This window comes from Megalobrama amblycephala, linkage group LG4, assembly GCF_018812025.1.
Source record: "Megalobrama amblycephala isolate DHTTF-2021 linkage group LG4, ASM1881202v1, whole genome shotgun sequence".
NCBI classification, from domain to species: domain Eukaryota; kingdom Metazoa; phylum Chordata; class Actinopteri; order Cypriniformes; family Xenocyprididae; genus Megalobrama; species Megalobrama amblycephala.
The window spans coordinates 39,061,559-39,083,299 of NC_063047.1; the positions used below are offsets into that span (position 1 = coordinate 39,061,559).

Consider the following 21,741-nt stretch of genomic DNA (forward strand, 5'->3'; position numbering starts at 1 on the left):
ATTGATGATGTATTTATGAGTACTACATACAGTATGCATTTTTTCTTAGTCCAAAAACATGGCTAAGATCATCTGTGTCTATTCCACCCCTCTTCCAGTGAGAAGACTGGTCCACAAGTAAGTGGTGTATTCCCTATAGTGTCTCAGAAATCTACCCAAAGGTGGAGATGAGGGATTGATAAAGGTTTGTAGTAATTTTTTTAACTGCCTATCATTATAAATGCGCCGATTCAGGGTACGCGGCCCCTTTAAATCTCGTGCTCCACGCCCCAAGAACTCACGCTTGCCTTAAACACCATAAACAAAGTTCACACAGCTAATATAATGCAACGTCATGCAACATGTCTAAAATAAAGTACAGTGTTTATTTGGATGTTTACATTTGATTCTGAATGAGTTTGATGGTGCTCCATGGCTAAAGCTAACATTACACACTATTGGAGAGATTTATAAAGAATGAAGTTGTGTTTATGCATTATACAGATGGCAAGTGTTTAAAAAATGAAAATAACGACGGCTCTCTTGTCTCCGTGAATACAGTAAGAAACGATGGTAACTTTAACCACATTTAACAGTACATTAGCAACATGCTAACGAAACATTTAGAAAGACAATTTACAAACATCACTAAAAATATCATGTTATCATGGATCATGTCAGTTATTATTGCTCCATCTGCCATTTTTCGCTATTGTCCTTGCTTGCTTACCTAGTCTGATGATTCAGCTGTGCACAGATCCAGACGTTACTGGCTGCCCTTGTGTAATGCATTGAACATGGGCTGGCATATGCAAATATTGGGGGCGTACACCCCTACTGTTATGTAACAGTCAGTGTTATGTTGAGATTCGCATGTTCCTTGGAGGTCGTTTAAACAAATGAGTTTGAGACTTGAAAAAAATCAGCATCTCCTTAATGAAAGCCCACAACTAATTGTATTTTCTAAATTACATTAAAACCAGTTAATTGTTGGCTATGTTTTTACTGCACATATTTTGATCTAAATGACCGGATGATTGAGTTTATAATGAAAGTGAGCAGAGAGAACACAGTGCCAGTTAACTCCATCTCTGGAGAACATGCCACTTCCCAACCTGCTATTCACTTACTTTAATCAATAAGCAATTTGGGCAGCAGCTTCAACAATCTCCAGCATAGCAATCCAGTTAGACAATAAAATATGTAAGAAGCACTTACTGGAGACTGTATAAGACTTAATGACACCTGGACAACACTGTGAAAAATAACAGCAGCCACTATTCCACTAATCCTGCATGGTTAATTCATTTAAACATCCCCCATTAGTCAAAAAACTCTTAGCCGTGGTTGTTTGAGAAGAGTATTTAGCCACCATTTAACCTCTGGCACTTCTATAGTTCTCAATACTCTTGGGGGACTCCAATTCCTCCAAGGTACTAATATGAGATAAGGAGAGCTGGAAACTACTACACCAGCATCAATAGCCTTTAACAGATTTTTTTTTTTTTTTTACTCACAATTTCTACTGAATAGAATATTTTTGAGCTTGCCATAACTACATAAATGCCCATGGAGTTAAACAAATGTATTAATTTACATGGCTTTTCCAGGTCAAGAAAATAACACTTAAAATGAGGCTTCCTCATATATTCAAGATTTTCAAGACAGTGTGAATCCTGATTCTTCAAACACAAAATAAATCAGTTGTTGAATGGTTTAATTAAAATGAGAAATATCTTGATTTTTAAGTATTTTAATGCTTGCTTTGCCCCAACCCCGTAGTTGAGAAACACTGCAATAAAGGGACTTTGGACACTTTTTTGACCGCCGTAATCCCTCTTGGAGGCTGGAGGAGAGGTAATGTTTTGAAGATGTGAAGGCTCAAATATATTAAAGAGATTGATTGATTGATTGATTGATTGATTGATTGATTGATTGATTGATTGATTGATTGATTGATTGATTGATTGATTGATTGATTGATTGATTGATTGATTGACTGATTGATTGAACCTTATTTTACAGTCCTGTTCCGCATGTACATACTGTGTACTACTAATAGCAATTACAATAACTGGGTAATAACTAGGTACTATCCCTGAACCTACCCCTAAACCTAACCTTAATCCATGTAGTTACCTTATATACCAGTACTTTTTGGGTAAGTACACTGTAGCTACATGTACTGTTAAATAAAGTGTGATTCATGGATGGATGGATGGATGGATTGGCTAACCTCTTTGTGTGTGAAATGAGTAACAACTCTTACATACAAGTTCTGTTTTTTTCTGTCAGGTCCATCAGATTTTAAATAACTTAAGCCTCTTGGCAAAGTTTGAGAGCTTCTCCCACATCTTTCTTACAGCAGCACATTATTATCTATACCCCAAGTGAAATAATGGCGAATCGTCTTCTGGTGTTCAGTAATAAAACTACAATCTAATCCACTTCTATGTTATTACTTCACATATGACCCTTTCAATTGATTTCCCTTATTGAGTGACTTTCCATAGTGAGTAAATCTCTCTGAAAATCTGTGTCCACCTACATCCCATCAAATACTGATGCCAACAAACTCCTATGTAATCTTACACAATTTCTGGAGCAGTTTCCTTCACTACGACAATCTCAAGTGGAGTTTTATTGTGTAACTACAATCAAACAATAACTATCTTGTATTGAAATATATAGGACAGTGAATTAATGAGAGTAGCTTTAAAGTAGCAATAAAGTAGCTTTGATTTCCAGTTCCAAAGCTGCACTTGTAATATATGACTTATTAAGATGAAGTGAAACGATTTCCCGAAATAGCTGTATAACCCAACATTCTGAGTTGATCATGTTCCATATTTCCGTTTCTATTCATTTCTGCCCTAATATTGTAGTTCTGTAGATGCACGAGCGGGCCCTGAGGGAGCAGCCACCTTTAATAGACTCCTGCCTCTGGCTACTGTGACTATTATAAACCTCCATTAACCCCCTCCAATCCCACTGTATCCACCCCTGACCCAGAGGCTCAGAGCACATGACTAACCCACTTTCACCCTTCCGGAACCAGCTGTGGTGAGGAGGGCCAGCAGGTGGTGCCAGGGTGAGAGGACTGGTCAGGCTAATCCAGACATGGACAGGCTCCAGATGGACAGACTGAGGTTGGTGAATGTTTGACCTGGGCACGTGTAGATCCAGTGCAAAGGGAACAGCTTATCACGCCATGCTTTGGTTGTCATGCAGTATGAAGGACATAATGGAGTTAAAGAGGGTGTAGCTTTTCATTGGAGCCGATAACCATATAGTCAGACACTGAAACCATTTCCGATGAGCAAGTGAGTAGCAAGTGAGTAGCAAGGAGCGAAAGCCGATGAAACTACGAGGAAAAAGAAAAAAAAGACAGGAGGGTGAGGCAGTGGGAAGCAGGAGTCAAGCTGCTGTGTATGTCTCCCCACTGTCTAGGCCATATTATTTAGCGTGAATCAGTACAACAACAAGAAATTCATTCTCTATTTTGTTTGATGACATGTTGTTGCTGCTGAGAAAGCATTTGTCATATCTGTGTATGAAACAGTCAGTTAAAAAACATTTAAATAATTAGCAAGTACTAACTCAGGTCTAAACACTGATGTCTATGTTAGTGACAAAAAATTAAATAACCTTTTGAAAGCAATTTGACGCTTTAAACAAAGATTGTATGTATTAGGTATCTAAATATTCCACCTAAGCCTTCTCCTAATTTGCCAGCCAATTCATCTCTGCTGGGAAAACTGGGATAGTGGGTTAGAAATATTTTTGCTCTGGCAGGATCTGACTCCTACACTGCACTGCAACATAAAACACACATGGTTGCACCTATATACACACTGCTCAAAAAAATTAAAGGAACACTTTGATATTTTGATCTTCTGATCTTTGATCAGATCTCAATGGGGGGAAATATCATGCTGGATATCTATACTAATATGGACTGGGTAATGTGTTAGGAATGAAAAGATGCCACATTTTTTGATGGAAATTAAAATTATCAACCTAAAGTTGACTGAATTGAAAGACACCCTGAAAATCAAAGTTAAAAAATTATGCAGCAGGCTAGTCCATTTTGCTGAAATTGCATTGCAGCAACTCAAAATGGTACTCAGTTGTTTGTATGGCCCCTACGTGCTTGCATGCATGCCTGACAACGTCAAGGTATGCTCCTAATGTGATGATGGATGGTGTCCTGGGGTATTTCCTCCCAGATCTGGACCAGGGCATCACTGAGCTCCTGGACAGTCTGAAGTGCAACCTGGCGGCGTCGGTTAAACCGAAACATAATGTCCCAGAGGTGTTCTATTGGATTTAGGTCAGGCAAGCGTGGGAAACATTCAATGGTATCAGTTCCTTCATCCTCCAGGAACTGCCTGCATACTCTCGCCACATGAGGCTGGGCATTGTTGTGCACCAGGAGGAACCCAGGACCCACTGCACCAGCGTAGGGTCTGACAATGGGTCCAAGAATTTCATCCTGATACCTAATGGCAGTCAGGTTGCCATTGTCTGGCCTGCAGAGGTCTGTGTATCCCTCCATGGATATGCCTTCCCAGACCATCACTAACCCACCACCAAACCGGTCATGCTGAACGATGTTACAGGCAGCATAACGTTCTCCAAGGTTTCTCCAGACCCTTTCACGTCTATCACATGCTCAGGGTGAACCTGCTCTCATCTGTGAAAAGCACAGGGCGCCAATGGTGGACCTGCCAATTCTGGTGCTCAATGGCAAATGCCAATCAAGCTCCACGGTGCCAGGCAGTGAGCACAGGGCCCACTAGAGGACGTCGGGACCTCAGGCTACAGTCATGAAGCCTGTTTCTGATTGTTTGGTCAGAGACATTCACACCGGTGGCCTGCTGGAGGTCATTTTGTAGGGCTCTGGCAGTGCTCATCCTGTTCCTCCTTGCACAAACCATCCTGCTGATGGTTTAAGGACCTTCTACAGCCCTGTCCAGCTCTCCTAGAGTAACTGCCTGTCCCTGGAATCTCCTCCATGCTCTTGAGACTGTGCTGGGAGACACAGAAAACCTTCTGCCAATGGCAAGTATCGAGCCATCCTGGAGGAGTTGGACTGCTTGTGCAACCTCTGTAGGGTCCAGGTATCCCCTCATGCTCCCAGTAGTGACACTGATCCTAGCCAAATGCCAAACTAGTGAAAAACAGTAAGAAAAAATGAGTAGGGGAAAAAAAATGTCAGTGGCCTCCACCTGTAAAATCATTCCTGTTTTGGGGGTCGTCTCATTGTTGCCCATCTAGTGCACTGTGACGGAACGGCTGCCTCTCCCTTATTGTCAGCGCCACCCCGTCCTTTAAATCGCCGCCCTTCACCAGGTTCCCGACTGGAGTGGGTGTAAGAGAGAGGAGGGGCGCTGATATAACCAGGTCTGGCGGCGTGTGATGAGGCAAACCTGAAGATAATGAAGCCTCATCACCGCCGCTGTTAAAAGCTGAATGCACCTCTCCTCGGGAGACGGTCTCTTTCCCCTGTGCATGCACGCTGATGTCCTGTGGGGACCAGGAAGGGAGCGCGGAGGGACTCCCGCACTGCCACAGATGCGAGTCGTCGGACCCGCGGTTTGGAATGGAGAAGCATGCGTAACGCCGCCGACAGGTTAGGATGCCGGGCCGCTATTCCCCTCAGTTGTCTTGGCTTAAAGAGGACGAGCCGCTGTGCCGAAGCCGCCGCCCCTCGCGCCTTGGAGCGAAGAGAGAGAGAAGCGTGTGCGGCCACCAGACCCCGCCCCCTTACCTGGACCCATCCTATCCATAAGTCATGCGACTTAAGTAAACTTTGTTATGTCATGACTGTTTCGAAAAAAAACAAAAAGTATTCTCGTCGCTTTACAATATTAAGGTTGAACCACTGTAATCACGTCGCTGGTTTTAACGATGTCTTTAGTACCTTTCTGGACCTCAAAAGGTGCAATGTCGTTGCTGCCTATGTGTGGATCAGATACTCTCAGATTTCATCAAAAATATCTTAATTTGTGTTCCAAAGATGAACGAAGGTCTTACGGGTTTGGGACGACATGAGGGTGAGTACTTAATGACAGAAATTTCATTTTTGGCTGAACTAACCCTTTAAGGCACCCAAACATAGCGAGCTACGCTGCAATAGCGAAATACTTATATTGCAGTGATTTTTTTATTTTAAATCACTTTGATAAACACATCTGCTTAAATACAACTATTCAGGTTTGTCTGGCATGTTAACACATTCATTTCCAAAAGAAATAAAATGCAGCCCTCTAGACTGAGTGTTCAATGGTAGTTTTAGTCACACTGTGCACACTGTAAAGAAGCCAGCTTCATGTAACACAATATCCAGGCATTAAAAGCAATCAGGATGTTGTGTCTGAGAAGGAAACTACAGGTGATGAAGGTTGCAATGACCTGGAATAAAGCAGAGCAGCAGGGAAGCACCATGACAGGCAATCTATCCCACAGGCCAACACAGCTCCACAGGAAAAACACAGCTGGGTCTGACACACATTGTGCAAATGAAAAGACATAGAGTGAAAGAGATAAAGAGAAAGGTGTAAGAAAGAAAATGTGTTAGAGAGGGGGATGTGTGAAAGATCAAGAAAATGTATGTAGTGAATACTCACGGCTTAGGATTTTGTGCTGAAATATCATATTCAAAAGTGGCATAACTGTTTGAATTCATGGGTGTCAAATGAAATATCACAGGAAAGGTCAAGGTCACAATGAAAATAGTGTACAGAAATAGTAACCTGGCAAAATGTCCACACAAACTGTAAAAACTTTTGACATGTGAGGCAGGAATGTTGGAGAGAGAGAAGGAATATAGCAGAGCAAGTTCAGGCAACAAGGGACAAAGGCTTCCAGAGTGACAGGTGAAACTGTATAACCAAGACAGGTGAAAAAGAGAGAGAGAGGCAGAAGAGATGTGAACAGATAGACAAAAAGAGAGAGACAGGGCTGGCAGGCTTCCAGTGTGAGAACGACTAGTTGTGATTTTTTAGACGTGTATATGTGTCATAAAAATGTTATGTGCTGCTGACATTGCACAAAAATGACTCAAGTCTGCCTTTGACACCATCGTGTATGAAACAGCACACACATTGGGTTGCACCTAGTCAAAAAGCTGATTAGTTCTAATAAGATTCATTGCTTTGGACATCTGCTAAATTAATACATGCTAAAATGCTAAATGTCAAACCACTGCAGGTTTGGAAAGACATGAGGGTGAGTAATTTATGACATAATTTTGATTTTTGGGTGAACCAACCCATCAAAACCAGCAGTGCCTGTTGCTGAGACTGACTAGGTTTGAAGTAAAAGCAAATTGCTTTGAGACTCCTGAAACAAACTAAGTGTCACCAAGCAGATGAGTCATTTCTGCTTATTGCAGCATTGATGACAACAAAAGCAGTATGAATCTGGAGATATGTAAGCTTTTATTTCTCATCTGCATCATCTCCCTGTGCAGGATATTCCAGAGGAAAACTGTGTTACTCAGAGGTTGCTTAAATAGCTGAGGAGGATTATATGGTTTCTCAATTATGTTTCATTGTCGAAATACAATAAGTATAGAGCAATAAAACTGAATAGCAAATAACATGTTGGTGATTAACACTGATTCATCAACTGGGGTCACATAGATTACCATTGTGTTGACTTTGTGTGATTTTTGAAGTGTCAACTTTGGCGGTCTCGTATTATATGGGTTCCAAGAGATGGATTATTTTTCTACAAATCTTTATTTGTGTTCATCTGAAGAAAATTAGTCATATACAGACAGAATAAGGATGTGTAAATGACAGAATTTTCATTCTTAGGTAGAGTCTCTCTTTAAAGGGAGGGTGTAATGCTATTTCATGCATTCTGACTATTTTACAGCGTTAAAGAGTTGGATTATCATGCTAAACATGGTCAAAGTTTTGAAAAACGAGTTGCCAAAAACACTCAGAATAGAATTCAGATTTCTAACAGATTTCTGACAGTTTTTTTCGAGCTTGACCCTGTATTACGTGATAAAGGGTGGAATTTCTTGTACGGGCACTTCTTCCAAAAGAGCTCGCACACATCAACCAGAGCAAGAGAGCAAGAGCACGCCCATCAGTGCAATTCGTTTGGCTTTACGGAAGTCGTCGGCAGGCCTGCACAGGACTTGCTTGAGAAAGATTTGTCACTTTGTTTTTAGACCACGAAATCAACAATGTCACCAAAGAAGTGTGTTTTTGGTTGTGAGGGAAAGATAACATTGCTTCCCAAAGAACCCAGCGTTAAGTAGAGCTGAGAGTTTTGTGCTCACGCATTACATTGATGCACTCTCGACATTTGTCATTAAAATAACCATAAAAACCGCCTTAAACTAACTATCAAAATAAGGATAAAGTCGTGTCTGATAGTTCCAATCACTTTTTTATTAGTTAAAATGAATGGAGAATATCTCGTGTTTTTCCGTGGCTGCTCGAGCCCTCAGGATCGGCACTTATGGTTTTATAAACAAGGCCCAGTTCAACGCTGGATTTACAGATTGTTTGAAACTGAAAGATGGAGCGTCACAGCGATAATGATCCCGGTCATGAGTCCAAACCGCAGGTGGTAAGTAAAACTCATCAAATGTCTGTTTTGTTGGCAATAGGTGCCTAAGTGCATATAATATGTAAACAACACGAACAGTTAATTCATAAATTCATTATTCATCATTCACTATACATCATATTCATTATAGTGATTCAAAAGTTATCCAGGGATAATGCGATGGTGTATTGTGTGTGTTTAAATACATTTGTTTAGCTGATCAATGATAGCTTGCAGACAAAAGCAGCGCATGCTCGTCACTCTTTAGCTCTGCTCACACGGCACGCCTCCAGGAGCTCGGCTGTTTTCGGAAAGACGCGGTACAGTGTATCTGTCTTTTATAATTCTGATAAAACTAAAGACTCTTCAGAGATATGAAGGATGCTATACTACTCCATAGGTACTCAAGATTAACATGAGATTAGCAGAAACTGTGTGTGTTATGTACCCTTTAAATACTAATTAGTGATTATTTTCTTTCCTATGGGATACTCTAGTCAGCTGAAGTCTGGTGGCAAATGTCCAACCTTTCCACCCCCACAGCAATCAACAGACTCACAGTAATCACAGCAGACTTCTGATTGGCTGCCACATGCTGCTCTATGTGAGAAATACCATGGCAACTTTTTCATTGCGCTCCTGTCTTTTCACACTGCGCTGCCATCTTGCCACACAAAATAAACACAAAAAGCCATTACAAAGACTTCAGGTTTGATCTCAATAAATGTTATTATCACTCAAGTGTGATATTGTTTTTATCCCGCAGTTCCAAAAACAAGACGTTAATATCAAATAACTGACCTTTTAGAAACAATATCTTCAGATGTTTTGTTTGTTTTTACTGTGGCAGGCGAAAATATTCCAGTTACAAAGTTGCAAACCGTTGAACTGAAACATAGAGGAGTGATGTAAACAGTGAAATGTTCCAGTGCTGTTGGAACACTTGGAATGCTGCTCGACCAATCAAATTAGTGGACTCAAACTAATCACAACATAATATGTCTATCAGAGCAGGTACAAACTAATGTCAGAATGAAGCTTTTCCGTGTAAATAGGAGGATGATCTGAGGAAAAGACAGAAAGAGAGAGTCTGTGAGGGAGATGAGATCACCTGCTGAGTAGCTGTATATCAAACACATGAATTAATCATTTCAATGCCAATTCTAGTTATCATACTCAGTCTCTACGAGTCAGAGATGAATTTTTCAAATTAATTAATTTATACTGAGAGTACAGCAGTCACATTAGTATTCTTCTCTCTCTTTCACTATTCTGAACTGCAGGAATGCTTTTTCCATCTCTGCCCATTTGTATCCCTCTTCATAAGTGCAGCATAATCTATAATGCTTCATAAATACTGTGTAATTGACAGACTGGATTTTCAGTTCACCAGACACTTTCTTACTGATGATTAAACCAGATTGTTTTGCAAATGTCAGCATTTTTACATTAAATAGGCCAGTGGTTCTCAACTAGTGGATCTGTTCTGATAGGGTGGAGAAAACAATGTTAAATGCAAATAATTCAATGCAACAAATCAAGTAAAGTTAAGGGAGGAGAAAATGCCTTCCTTTTCCTTTGCAATGACAAAGGCCACGAGTCTAAATCTCAGTAATTTGGAGCAGTCTTCTGTCACTTGATAAAAGCTAGTCATATTAGACAGATAATAATAAATGCCAATATTCAAATTTAAAGAATTTTATTTAATTTAGCACAATAAACAAATCTTTTTTGATTTCCACTTGGTTTTACTTGAGGTAAAAACCAGAAAGACAGACAGACAGATATTAAAGGGGTCATGAAAACTTCCTAGTTATTCCAAAAACAGCTTTTATTGAAACCAAAGCCAGAAAACAACAGGATCTGTATAATGTGTACTTATGACGTCATAGTGCCACGAAAGACCGCCTCTGCAGAAGAAGATCAACGCCTACGTCTACATCACCGCATTTTTGGCACCGCCCACTGGTGTGTTGGTGAATAGTGATTTTATTTTATTTTTGTCATCTTTGTGAATGTCTCTGCAGAGCATTATTTGTTTGCATTCAGTGAATTTCACTGTGGATTATTTGGTAATTCAGTCACAATTTTGGCGAAGGCTTTGCAAACACACTTTTACGATATGGATCCACAAACATGTAAGTAACCATGTTTATTCTAATGCCTGATCTGTGATCAGTGATGTGTAATTATTCAAGTTCAGTCAGATTTCTTTGTCTCAAAATCATTTAAAGCTGTTTATTCATCAGTAAATCAAACCAGTGACTAAACAATCAACTTCACATTGTTTCTCCTAGTAGCATGAAAATAATCTGTTATTTTCTCTGTGATTAAATTATCCACAGAAAGCAATCAAATCTGTCTTTATAATGGCCGAAGCTGTCAATCAAACAGCGCAAGTTTATCTGGACACTTGCCAAAACTCCCGTTATGCAATCAATTACGTTGTTACACTGGACAGCGAAGCTCTTACTGTCTTAACATTGTGTTTGCATTGTTAGTAATGATGAAAAGCATTAGTGAGAATGCAGAAATTGCATCGCAATGACAAAATCACTGCATTCACATGCCCAACAGACTGTCTGTCATCTGCTCAATGCTCATTGCTGTAACCTTTCATGTGACGGGTAGATCTAAACATAATGCAATAATCAACACTTTTCGCAATTAGTTAATCTTGTCAGCTGTAATAGAAAAAAAACATAGTAAAAACATTCGAGAGGGTTCCACATATAATACTTATTTTGTATGCAAAGATGTCAGCCAATCACAGCAGTGGGTGTTTACACTGAAGTCTCACAGCAGACACGCCCATTTGAACAGAGCATTCAAATCAGAGAGCTAAAATCAGAGTACAAAATACCCATTTATTTCTAAATTATGACAGTTTTTGATGTAAAAATTATATTAACATTACAAGTGCACCTCAGAAAACACTATAAAATGATGATAATAATAATAATAATAATAACTGTTTATGATCCCTTTAAGTTATAAATTTAACTGACATGGGTAATGGCTGCTAATGTCAAACATTTTATTTCACAGCTTTATCCCAAACCTTTTCAGGAAAAGAGCAAAAACCAGTTAGTGGTAAAATTATGTCTGTTCTCCCTATTGCAGAAAAAAAATGTTCCTGTTGTGCATGTTCCTAATTTGTTTGCAAAACCAATAACTTGATCAAACTCAAACTTTCCACAGCACGCAATATGAAATATGACTCCTACGGCACTTTAGCAGTGGAAAAATGTTTCATAATCTCACATTTTTGCATATTGTCATGTACACTTACATGTGTATATTTGCCTATGGTTTGAGGAAAAACAATCAATAAAGTCCATTGAAACTAAAAACCGCATCAGGCACATATCCGTTTCATCAGAACACCTAGACATTCACCAACAAACACAGAACACATCCTGCACATTGGGGTGTTTCCTCCACTATCATTCACATCACACTCTGTAGGCTCATGGAAAAACTCCTCTGTAGGATTTTCACAGCCTGCTCTCTGATATTGGTGTTGTTCTCCAGCAGTCAGCTGTCAGGGTGGAAAAAACAAACCCGACAGCTGTCTCTGCGAAAGAACGAGAAATAACAAACAGCAGGAAACCCCCCTTGTCTCCCAGCCATTTCTTTCTCTCCTTCTTTCACACCTCATCCCTCTTTTCTCTCTTCACTTCCAGCACTCTTTTTGTGCCATCCATAACATCCCTCTCAAGTTCCCAGCACACGTTTTCAGAAACCAAACACCATCTCAAGAATAAACAGTCCCTAGTGCAAACAACACATTTTCACAACTTAATCACACCTATCAAAAATGTTTCAAATATATATATATATATATATGACTGAGCATCTCTTTTACCTGAGCCTGACTTTTCTATCGCATCACACAGCTGAACGCACCAACGTTAACAGAAAATTAAGGCTCCATGCCACACATGTGTCACAGAGGACTCCATCTGCAGTACATTCATTAGAGGCACAGCTAAAAGGAAAGCTACAAGAATAGATCTAAGAGAGGATACATACAGATAGTCTTTGTCCCACCGAGGAAAGAGAGAGTGCTAACATCCAGTCACAGAGATGAAGTGTCCGCACACCCTCCCCTCACACTGCTGCCACTGTGCACTGCTGAGTCTGCCTCTGGTTTGCTGCCCTATATGAGCGGGAGCCCGCCTCGCACACGCACACATATGCATACAGTGCACGTAGCAACCAGCTGTCAAAAGAGACAGGGAGGTTTTCTGCTGAACTTCTCAAATATCTCTCAATGGCAGGGTACACACACTCACATTATCATGATTTTGATATAGAAAAATATGGACTTCAGGATTCTGTTTTAAATTCTTAACAACAGGCACACACACTAAGTGTAAAGTGCCATTTCTCAGGGCTCTGGGGATGAAGTTTAATGAGCTGCTGTAGAGCATTTAAGGGTCAGAAAGCCACTCTACAGTGTCTCAGAGGACAACTATCACCATTTTACCACTCCTGACTCGTCCTCTCAGCCCTTATCACTCTTTCTTTTTCCTTGACCACCTTCTTGTACAGTATATAGTTCATCTCATTGTTCATCCTTTTGAAGGGATATTTCACCCAAATTTGACAATTCCATCAATATTTACAGTACTCGCTTTCATGTCTTTCCAAATCTGTTTTACCAATAAAGACAAGAGAATGACATACTGATCATGCCTATATCAAGCTCAATGCCTATTCCAAGTCATCAAGTATTTTTATTTTTTTTGTGAGGAACAGTCCACGTTGTAAACATATTTGCCGCAGCTCTCAAATTTCATTATTCATTATGAATTTTTAAACAGGCATGTTATGCTCAGTTAGAAAATGATCAGTGCCGTAAACTGTCTTATCCTGTCACAAATAGATACAAACTCTTTTTAAAGATTCTCTTTAGTGTTCACAGGGGAAAAAAAACAGCATACAAATTTAGAAAAACAGAGTAAAATATATACACTGTTACACTAAACTAAATAAATAAATAATATCAGAATGCCTGATTATGGGTGAGCTATTCCTTTAATCTCCTGCAGGACCAACTGTCATTTTTCTTCCTTTAAAGGGATAGTTCACCCAAAAATTCTGTCATTATTTACTCACCATCATGTCTTTCCAAAACTGTATGACAGTCTTTCTTCAGTGGAACATAAAATATTTGTCTCTGCAACATGAGAGTGAGTAAATGACAGAATTTTCATTTTTGGGTGAACTATCACCAAGGCTCTTTACTAGTTCAAGTCCTAGACCAATTTTTAGTCCATTTTTACTATCGTTTGCTCTCCCCATTTCTCACTTGGACTAACATTACTCTCCACTACATCATCCTCCATGCTTTTATCCAGTAATAATACCTCTAGCTTCTCTTTTTCTTCTTTTTCACCTCATTGGCTCTTTGCTCGTGTTCTCTCCTTCACCAAGATGCCACCAAAATGAATTATGCCAAACACTCTATTTGTGGAAATGACTAATGTGCTCTATGCAGGTGCATAATGACTAGCTAAAAGAAGTACCAAAACTGAGCCAAAATGGTTAATGAATTTCCTCTGAAAATAATTCATGCTGAACCATGCAGGCAGACTCTAATCGCTTCTATCTGCACAAATGTTGGAGCTGCAGTTTGTATCTTCTTAAAAAAGATAGATGCTGTTCGGACTAGTTTATTATTCAATTCAGTGAAAGATTAATTCAGTTTCACTCAGATAAAGCAGGAGTCAGTTAAAAATCTATATAACTGAACACAATGGTATGATGATTTTATGGCGTCCCTCAAGGTTCTGTCCTAGGCCCACCACTGTTGACTGTTTACATGCCATTACTTTACGTTTGTGAAGCATTATACACACACACATATTGCTCCATATATGACACTAAGCTAACAGCTACAAGAAAGGTAATGGATATCCTGTAAACTTTAAGAAAGTAAAAAACACATACTTTGCAAATATCAAGAAAAATAACTAACATCCTGTCCAATATCTGGGAATCAAACCTGCTCCTAATATTTAAGGACAAATTTAAATATCAAATGCAAGGTCAATCCTGCATCCCATGTTTGAAAATTCTTTTAAAATTATGACTAATTTTGTAAGTTTTGAAAGTTTTCCTTTGAACAGTGATATGAAATGTGAGATTTACAATGGTGAATGCTGATTTAGGGTTTATTAAATTGTACAAAATGCCCAGTGCAAGTTTCTTTTGTGTCTTATTATTCCTAATGTATTATTTATTGGGAACAGTGCCATTTCAGCGGGTTACACATCGAACTATAAATATGCCTTATAGCCCTATGTTTTATAAATGTCTTAATGTGACGGCTATTTTTTGAGTTCCCAACACATACCTAAATGGATAAAACTGATCTATATTAAATGGCACTATGTTTATTTTTAAGCAAAAGATTTAGCTTGAATTTTACATAATTACAGATATATTTGAAGACCTGATAAATAGTGCTAATCCCACTATCTGCAGTTACTCATTGAAGCCTCACTAAACTAATGCCACCATAATTACAACTTTTATGGGCCGTGAGTGTGTGCAGGAACTGTAAGAGGTCATTATGTACTATTAATCTCTCTGATCCTCTGCCCAGGTGTTCTTGTGCAAATGGATTCCTGTAGAAATGCTTCCACAGAGAGAGTGTGGGTCTCCCACATCATGAAAATGGGTCAGCCCTGGTGCATGGAAAAACCCACACCTATGACTGGCTGCAGAGGATGGGATGAGTGAGAAATAGATCAACTGCACTTTGATGAAATGGAGGTGGTTTGGTAAATAGTGTCAGTGAGCAGACTCATCGGACATCTTGTGTTATTTTAGGTCAAATGTAATCCACTGACAAAGCACATTATGTAAGTAGTACCATGGTATTCTTTGAAGTACTTCATATGACTTGACGAATGTAAAGCCAAAGGTAATATTATTTATAACAAATCAATGAGAAGTCAGTGCAAACACAGCTTTAAATTATCTATAGTTCAGTATTTCAGAACATAGCGTTTTAGTATTTTGAATGGCCATCAGCATTACTAAATAACTAATCAGTAGCTTTTGATTATGATGTAGCAATCATAGGATTTTTACAGCAAGCTTGTGGTGAACAGTTTGCTATAGTTCAAATACGAGCGAAGCTTCTTAAGTCTCTCGAATGAGGATTCCCTCTGACTCCAGGAACCCACCGCCACATCACAACAACAGAGATTCTCAGAGAGCCCATCTCCACTCAAGTACTCTTACATAAAGTAATCAAATTTTCATCATGTGGAACTCAAGTGTCCTCTCTGAATCTCCAAACGTCAGTGCTGCTCTCCTCTATGATAACAAGCAGCAGAAGCTTTTAGGGTCAAATAGAGAGGTGTACAATCTCATAGACCTTTCTGAAGGAGAGACCATGTGTAGAGCTGTTCCACACACACACATAAAAAGAAGAAGAAAATCATAACAAAGTAGACACAAATCCGATATTTTGACATTAGCATCAATAACACCCAAACACTGGCAGTGCTTTGGTTGTGTTGTGTTGCCTAGCACATCCGCCATATGGCAGCTCATTAAGTCAGGAAGATCAGAAGGAAACATCCTGATAGTGTGGAACACAGGAATCTTTGGCACTGTTCTCAAGTTAGCCATCATTTACCGCCAGCTCACTGTTTGATGTGCATCAAAGCCTAGCTTGAAAAACAGGTAAAATTATTCCTGTGTGTTATTGTTGTTTGAACCGTCCACCTTTTATTAAACTGTTTACACTTGGTCTTAAAAAAATCTGTCATTAATTACTCACCCTCATGTCGGTCCACACCCATCAGACCTTCGTTCATCTTCGGAACACAAATTAAGATTTTTTGATGAAATCCAAGAGGTACATGACGTACAAACAGTGTACATGAATAACACAGAAGAGAGGATATTGCTGAATGAAGTTGTTATTTTTGTTTTGCTTTTGCTCACAAAAATGATTCTTGTATTCTTTTTTTTAAAAGATGTAATATAAGTCTAAGGTGTCCCCTGAATGTATCTGTGAAGTTTCAGCTCAAAATACCCTATAGATTTTTTTTAATTCATTTTTTTAACTGCCTATTCAGACAGCTAATATAACCCTCAAAATGGATCTTTACAAAGTGTTCATCATGCAGCATGTCTAATCGCGTAAGTACAGTGTTTATTTGGTTGTTTACATTGATTCTGAATGAGTTTGAAGCTGTGCTCCGTGGCTAACGGCTAATGCTACACTGTTGGAGAGAGTTATAAAGAATGAAGTTGTGTTTATGCATTATACAGACTGCAAGTGTTTAATAATGAAAATGTGACGGCTCTTGTCTCCGTGAATACAGTAAGAAATGATGGTAACTTTAACCAGATTTAACAGTACATTAGCAACATGCTAACGAAACATTTAGAAAGACAATTTACAAATATCACTAAAAATATCATGATATCATGGATCATGTCAGTTATTATTGCTCCATCTGCCATTTTTCGCTGTTGTCCTTGCTTGCTTACCTAGTCTGATGATTCAGCTGTGCACATCCAGACGTGTAATCCCTTTCATAATGTTGGGAACATGGGCTGGCATATGCAAATATTGGGGGCGTACACCCCGACTGTTACGTAACAGTCGGTGTTATGTTGAGGTTTGCCTGTTCTTCGGAGGTCTTTTAAACAAATGAGATTTATATAAGGAGGAGGAAACAATGGAGTTTGAGTCTTTTCCATGTACTGAACTCTTGTTATTTAACTATGCCAAGGTAAATTCAATTTTTGAATCTAGGGCACCTTTAAGGTTGAACATTGACTTTTTTTAAGATGTCTTTAGAATCTTTCTGGACCTTGAAAGTGGTGGATAAATTGCTGTCCATGGATGAGTCATATAGCCTACCTGTTGGATTTTATCAAAAATATCTTAATTTGTGTTCCGAAGATGAACGAAGGTCTTACAGGTGTGGAACGACATGAGGGTGAGTAATTAATTAGAGAATTTTCATTTTTGGGTGAACTAACCCTTTAATGGCTTGTTTAAATACTAATGAAACATTACATATATACAGTACTGTGCAAAAGTCTTAGGCACATCAGTATTTTCACCCCCCAAAAAAGGTTTTAAGCCAGTTATTTATATCTTTTGCTGTAGTGTGTCAATAGGAAATATCCGTTCACATTTCCAAACATTCATTTTGCCATTACTTGTAATAATCCAGTGAGATTTTTGAATACAAAATAAGACTGACAACAGCCGGTGCTCCACACAGTGATCTGATCTCATCATCATTGAATCCGTCTGTGATTACATGAAGAAACAGATGAAACTGAGACAAACCAAATCCAGGAGAACTGTGGCCGTGTCTCTAAGATGCTTGAAGAAACCTGCCTGCAAAGATACAGTACTGTGAAGAGTTTTAGGCACTTGTGTAAAAACGCTGTAAAGTGAGGATGTTTTTAAAAAATACTAGATTTTATTTATCAATGAACTTATATTACCTAAATCAAAACAATATTTTGTGTGACCACCCTTTGCATTTAAAACAGCTCTTGTCCAGGTACACTTGGGCATCATTTTTCAGGTAGCTTTGGAGGCAGGTTTCTTAAAATCTTTTGGAGACACGGCCACAGTTCTTCTGGATTTGGTTTGTCTCAGTTTCATCTGTTTCTTCATGTAATCACAGACGGATTCGATGATGGTGAGCTCTGAATTAGGCTGTTATCAGTCTTATTGTGTATTCAAAAAGCTCACTGGATTATTACAATTTATGGCAAAATGAATGTTTGGAAATGTGAACGGATATTTCCTATTGACACACTACAGCAAAAGATATAAATAACTGGCTTAAAACCTTTTTTGGGGGGTGAAAATACTGACGTGCCTAAGACTTTTGCACAGTGCTGTAAATCACCTGAGCTAACATGAACTATAGCTAAAATTAACAAAGAATAATAAATACTATAACTGTAATACTATTATATAATGCTAATTGTTAGTTAATGCATTAACTAATGTTAACGAAGCAAGCAGCAAAGAAACAGAGGTGTCTAGGATTGTCCAGACTTTGTCGGGAAGAAAATGTAAAGACTGCAGTTCCAATGGGACCTCTTGGAGCTTTAATTGAATACCCCTGCACTAAATCTATCCAAGAAGCTGATAGGTCAGTCTGTAGAGTGCACTGAAAGGTTTGCTGAAGCATTAAGGTAGTAGTGTCCACACACTCGTCCTTGTAGCACCTCATGTGGCACAAAGTCCAAAGGCACAGTCCATATACAGTAATTACCTGGGAGCACAGCCAATGAAACGAGGAAACTGTGCAATAATTGGCAGGAAAAGAGAGAGAGATATACAGAAGGTCAAAGAGTCAAAAGAAAGTCAAGTCATGAAATTCTAGGTTACAATTCTAATTCTGAGAATTCTGGAGACATGTTTCATTAAAACAGCTGCTATATAAAATAATATACATTTCTTTTAGAGGAATAAAATGAACCTTATTTTCACTGATGCAGCATGATGTCTTGTCAGTTCCTTCAGTTTCATCTGATATTTTTCAGAGACAAGGGCAGGTCAAGGTCACAAAGACAAAAAAAAAAAATGTGGATAATTCTGAGAGGTTTGGTGACAATAAAATAAAAATGGTGCCATAGGAATGTTCACAGTTAAATACAACAAAATGTTTGTATACTAAGTGATGAACATACATGATTTTGGCTTTAGGCTTTAATTTAGGCTTTTATTTACATCTAAACAATGATCACCTAGTAGGCATGTGACAGTATAAAATTGATAACTGCTGATGCTTTTATCAAAATAATTCATAATAAAGAACTATTTGCAGTATCTTAAAGTCTGCATGAACCGGAAGTTTTCTCCAGTGTTGTGACGTATTTCCAAGTGAAACGAAATATTGAATAGAGGGCAGAGTTTTACTTTAGCACTGTAAACCCAAACAGTGAAATTAATTAAATTAAATGAGTTTGTTTCACTCAAATAATAATGAAAGTTCATTGTACTTAATAGGAAAAAGTTGCATGAACTCAAAATTTCATTGTAGTAAGCTGAAATTAATATGATTGAGTTGAGCTGCAGCAGATTTCTAATTCCCAGCATGCTTTGCGTCAGACCACATAAATAACTGTTGAAATTAAGTGTTATTTTGTGTGTTTTTGCACAAGATTAACATATGGAAGTCCATATGTTAGATTAACATACTCGGAAGTAACTTTTCAGATTTTGATTAAAGATTACCGCGACAAACAATTTTTTTTCTGTGTTTTAGCTTGCACAGATTAATTGTTTATCACAAGACTAGTAATATGCACTAACAAAGTAAATAAGGTCAATTTTGATTTCATATGTACTATTATCAAAGTGCCAATGATAATACCTTGCATGTTCATTATCATGATATCGTATCGGCCTAGAGCACACAGAAGCTAAAATGTGTGTGATGCACAAAAAAACTGCATCTGAAAGTTGAAAAATGCTGCCTCAGTAGGCAATATATGAAGACAACAAGGCACATCCGAAACCTTTGATCACATCCCATGTCTACTGAGAAACATTCAACTGTTTGATAGGTGTCTCCTTTGCTGCCTATGATATCCACAACTGTGGCATCCTGTGGGTTCGATTCCGTGACAGTTGAGCTAAAAAATAAATATGATGTCTGAAAGTTGCAGATGGTGGTCAGTTTGTGTGTAAATATTTTTGACCAAACTTTTCCAATTTATAATGTCATCTCTAGCGAGAAATTTGTATTGTACAAATTCAATATTTGCTTAGTTATCAACAAAGCTCTCCCTTTTTTGTAGATCATTAAACCGTTATGCTGCATCAGAAGTCTGTCCAAAATCAGTTTCATGATGTATGTTTCTGTGCAAACGCTGACTGCAAAGCCATTGCCTGATAGGGCAGCAACGCAACAAGACAGCTGCCTAAGCCTTCAGACACAGCCAATGAGATTTGTTCTAACATGCTTCTGTGTTTCCCATATGTGATGTACTCTATGTATGCGTTTATGTGAATAAAAGATATATCTCTCGATTTGTAAAAACAAAAGGAAAACATGTGCATACTATTCCTGTTATAATGGTGGTCTGTTGAGGGTAAAAAACTGAAATGTGAAGCTTAAGCTTATAAACATGAATGCACATGAACTATTCAGTAAAATAAAATATATTGGAGTTGACAAGTTTTGGAATAGGACTACTTTTCTTGACAAATGAAGTTTGCTCCATGAGTTTACAGCAACCTGATCTCATAAGAAAATGTAACCATTTTGTTTAAATTTGATTTGTATGAAAAAAGTAAGCATGAATGTCCACCCCTAAACCCAACCCGCAGTAGGGCGTAAGCATTGTACGGAAACATATGATATTGTATGAATGTATGAAAAAAACTAAATAATGATTTTATTCAACAATATCTAGTGATGGGTGATCTGTTACGAATATGTTGGTTAATGGATAGATACATCTCTTTGGTAAATTTGCAAAAGGCTTTCTTAACATCATGGAAAAGATGAGAACGTTCACTGTGAAGTACATAGAATCCCATTCCAGTGCATGTACATTACTTTCTTTTGTTTTTATAAACAGATGGACAAACTGAAATATTTTACTGTGGAAATCGACAGCATGCCACAGATGATGTCAATTGAGCTTAAGCAGTATTTAACCCAGAATATTCCTTTAATATGGTGTATACATTATGTGAACAGTGTACTGCAGCACATACAAGCACACTCATGCAGAACATCCTACTCCTTTATGAACAGAAATGTCTTAGACATTCATATGCACACCCACACAAACACATCAGTCAGTGCTTGTCTGGAATTTCACAGCAGGTAGGAGTGCACAATTCATCTACAAAACCAGTGCATTTGTCCAAATGAGTTCCAGCATATGAGACACTTAACTGCAACAATAAAACTCTCCAAACCCATTAAAACAAACACGCACACAATGGCTGCATCCGAAAGCTTAAAAATTCTGCCTTCGGAGGATGCATTTCAAGGTAGGAAGGCTTAAGGCACATCCCAATCCAATGTTAGCTTCATTTTTTGTCTTCTGAGATACCTTCATTTGATCGATTTTTGAAGGCAGCATAGATCTAACTAACCTTCGCTGCCTTTGAAATCATGCAATACTGAGTGTTCAGTGACGGTCGAGCTAAAAAAAAAA

At 38.4% G+C, this 21,741-nt stretch overlaps 1 protein-coding gene across 6 annotated transcripts in view; it reads right to left on the reverse strand.

Annotated features, from left to right (window-relative positions):
• LOC125267495 (multiple C2 and transmembrane domain-containing protein 1-like) overlaps window positions 1-21,741 on the reverse strand; it is a 204,249-nt gene that overhangs the window by 136,131 nt on the left and 46,377 nt on the right. Inside the window, exon 1 of one of the 6 annotated variants that reach the window (XM_048189186.1) lies at window positions 12,589-12,706. The exons of the other annotated variants lie outside the window; for them this stretch is intronic. Within the exon in view, the coding sequence (XP_048045143.1) occupies window positions 12,589-12,630 (42 nt within the window). The 5' untranslated portion in view covers window positions 12,631-12,706. Of the gene's footprint in view, window positions 1-12,588; window positions 12,707-21,741 lie in introns of those variants that run through there. 6 annotated transcript variants of the gene reach the window in all.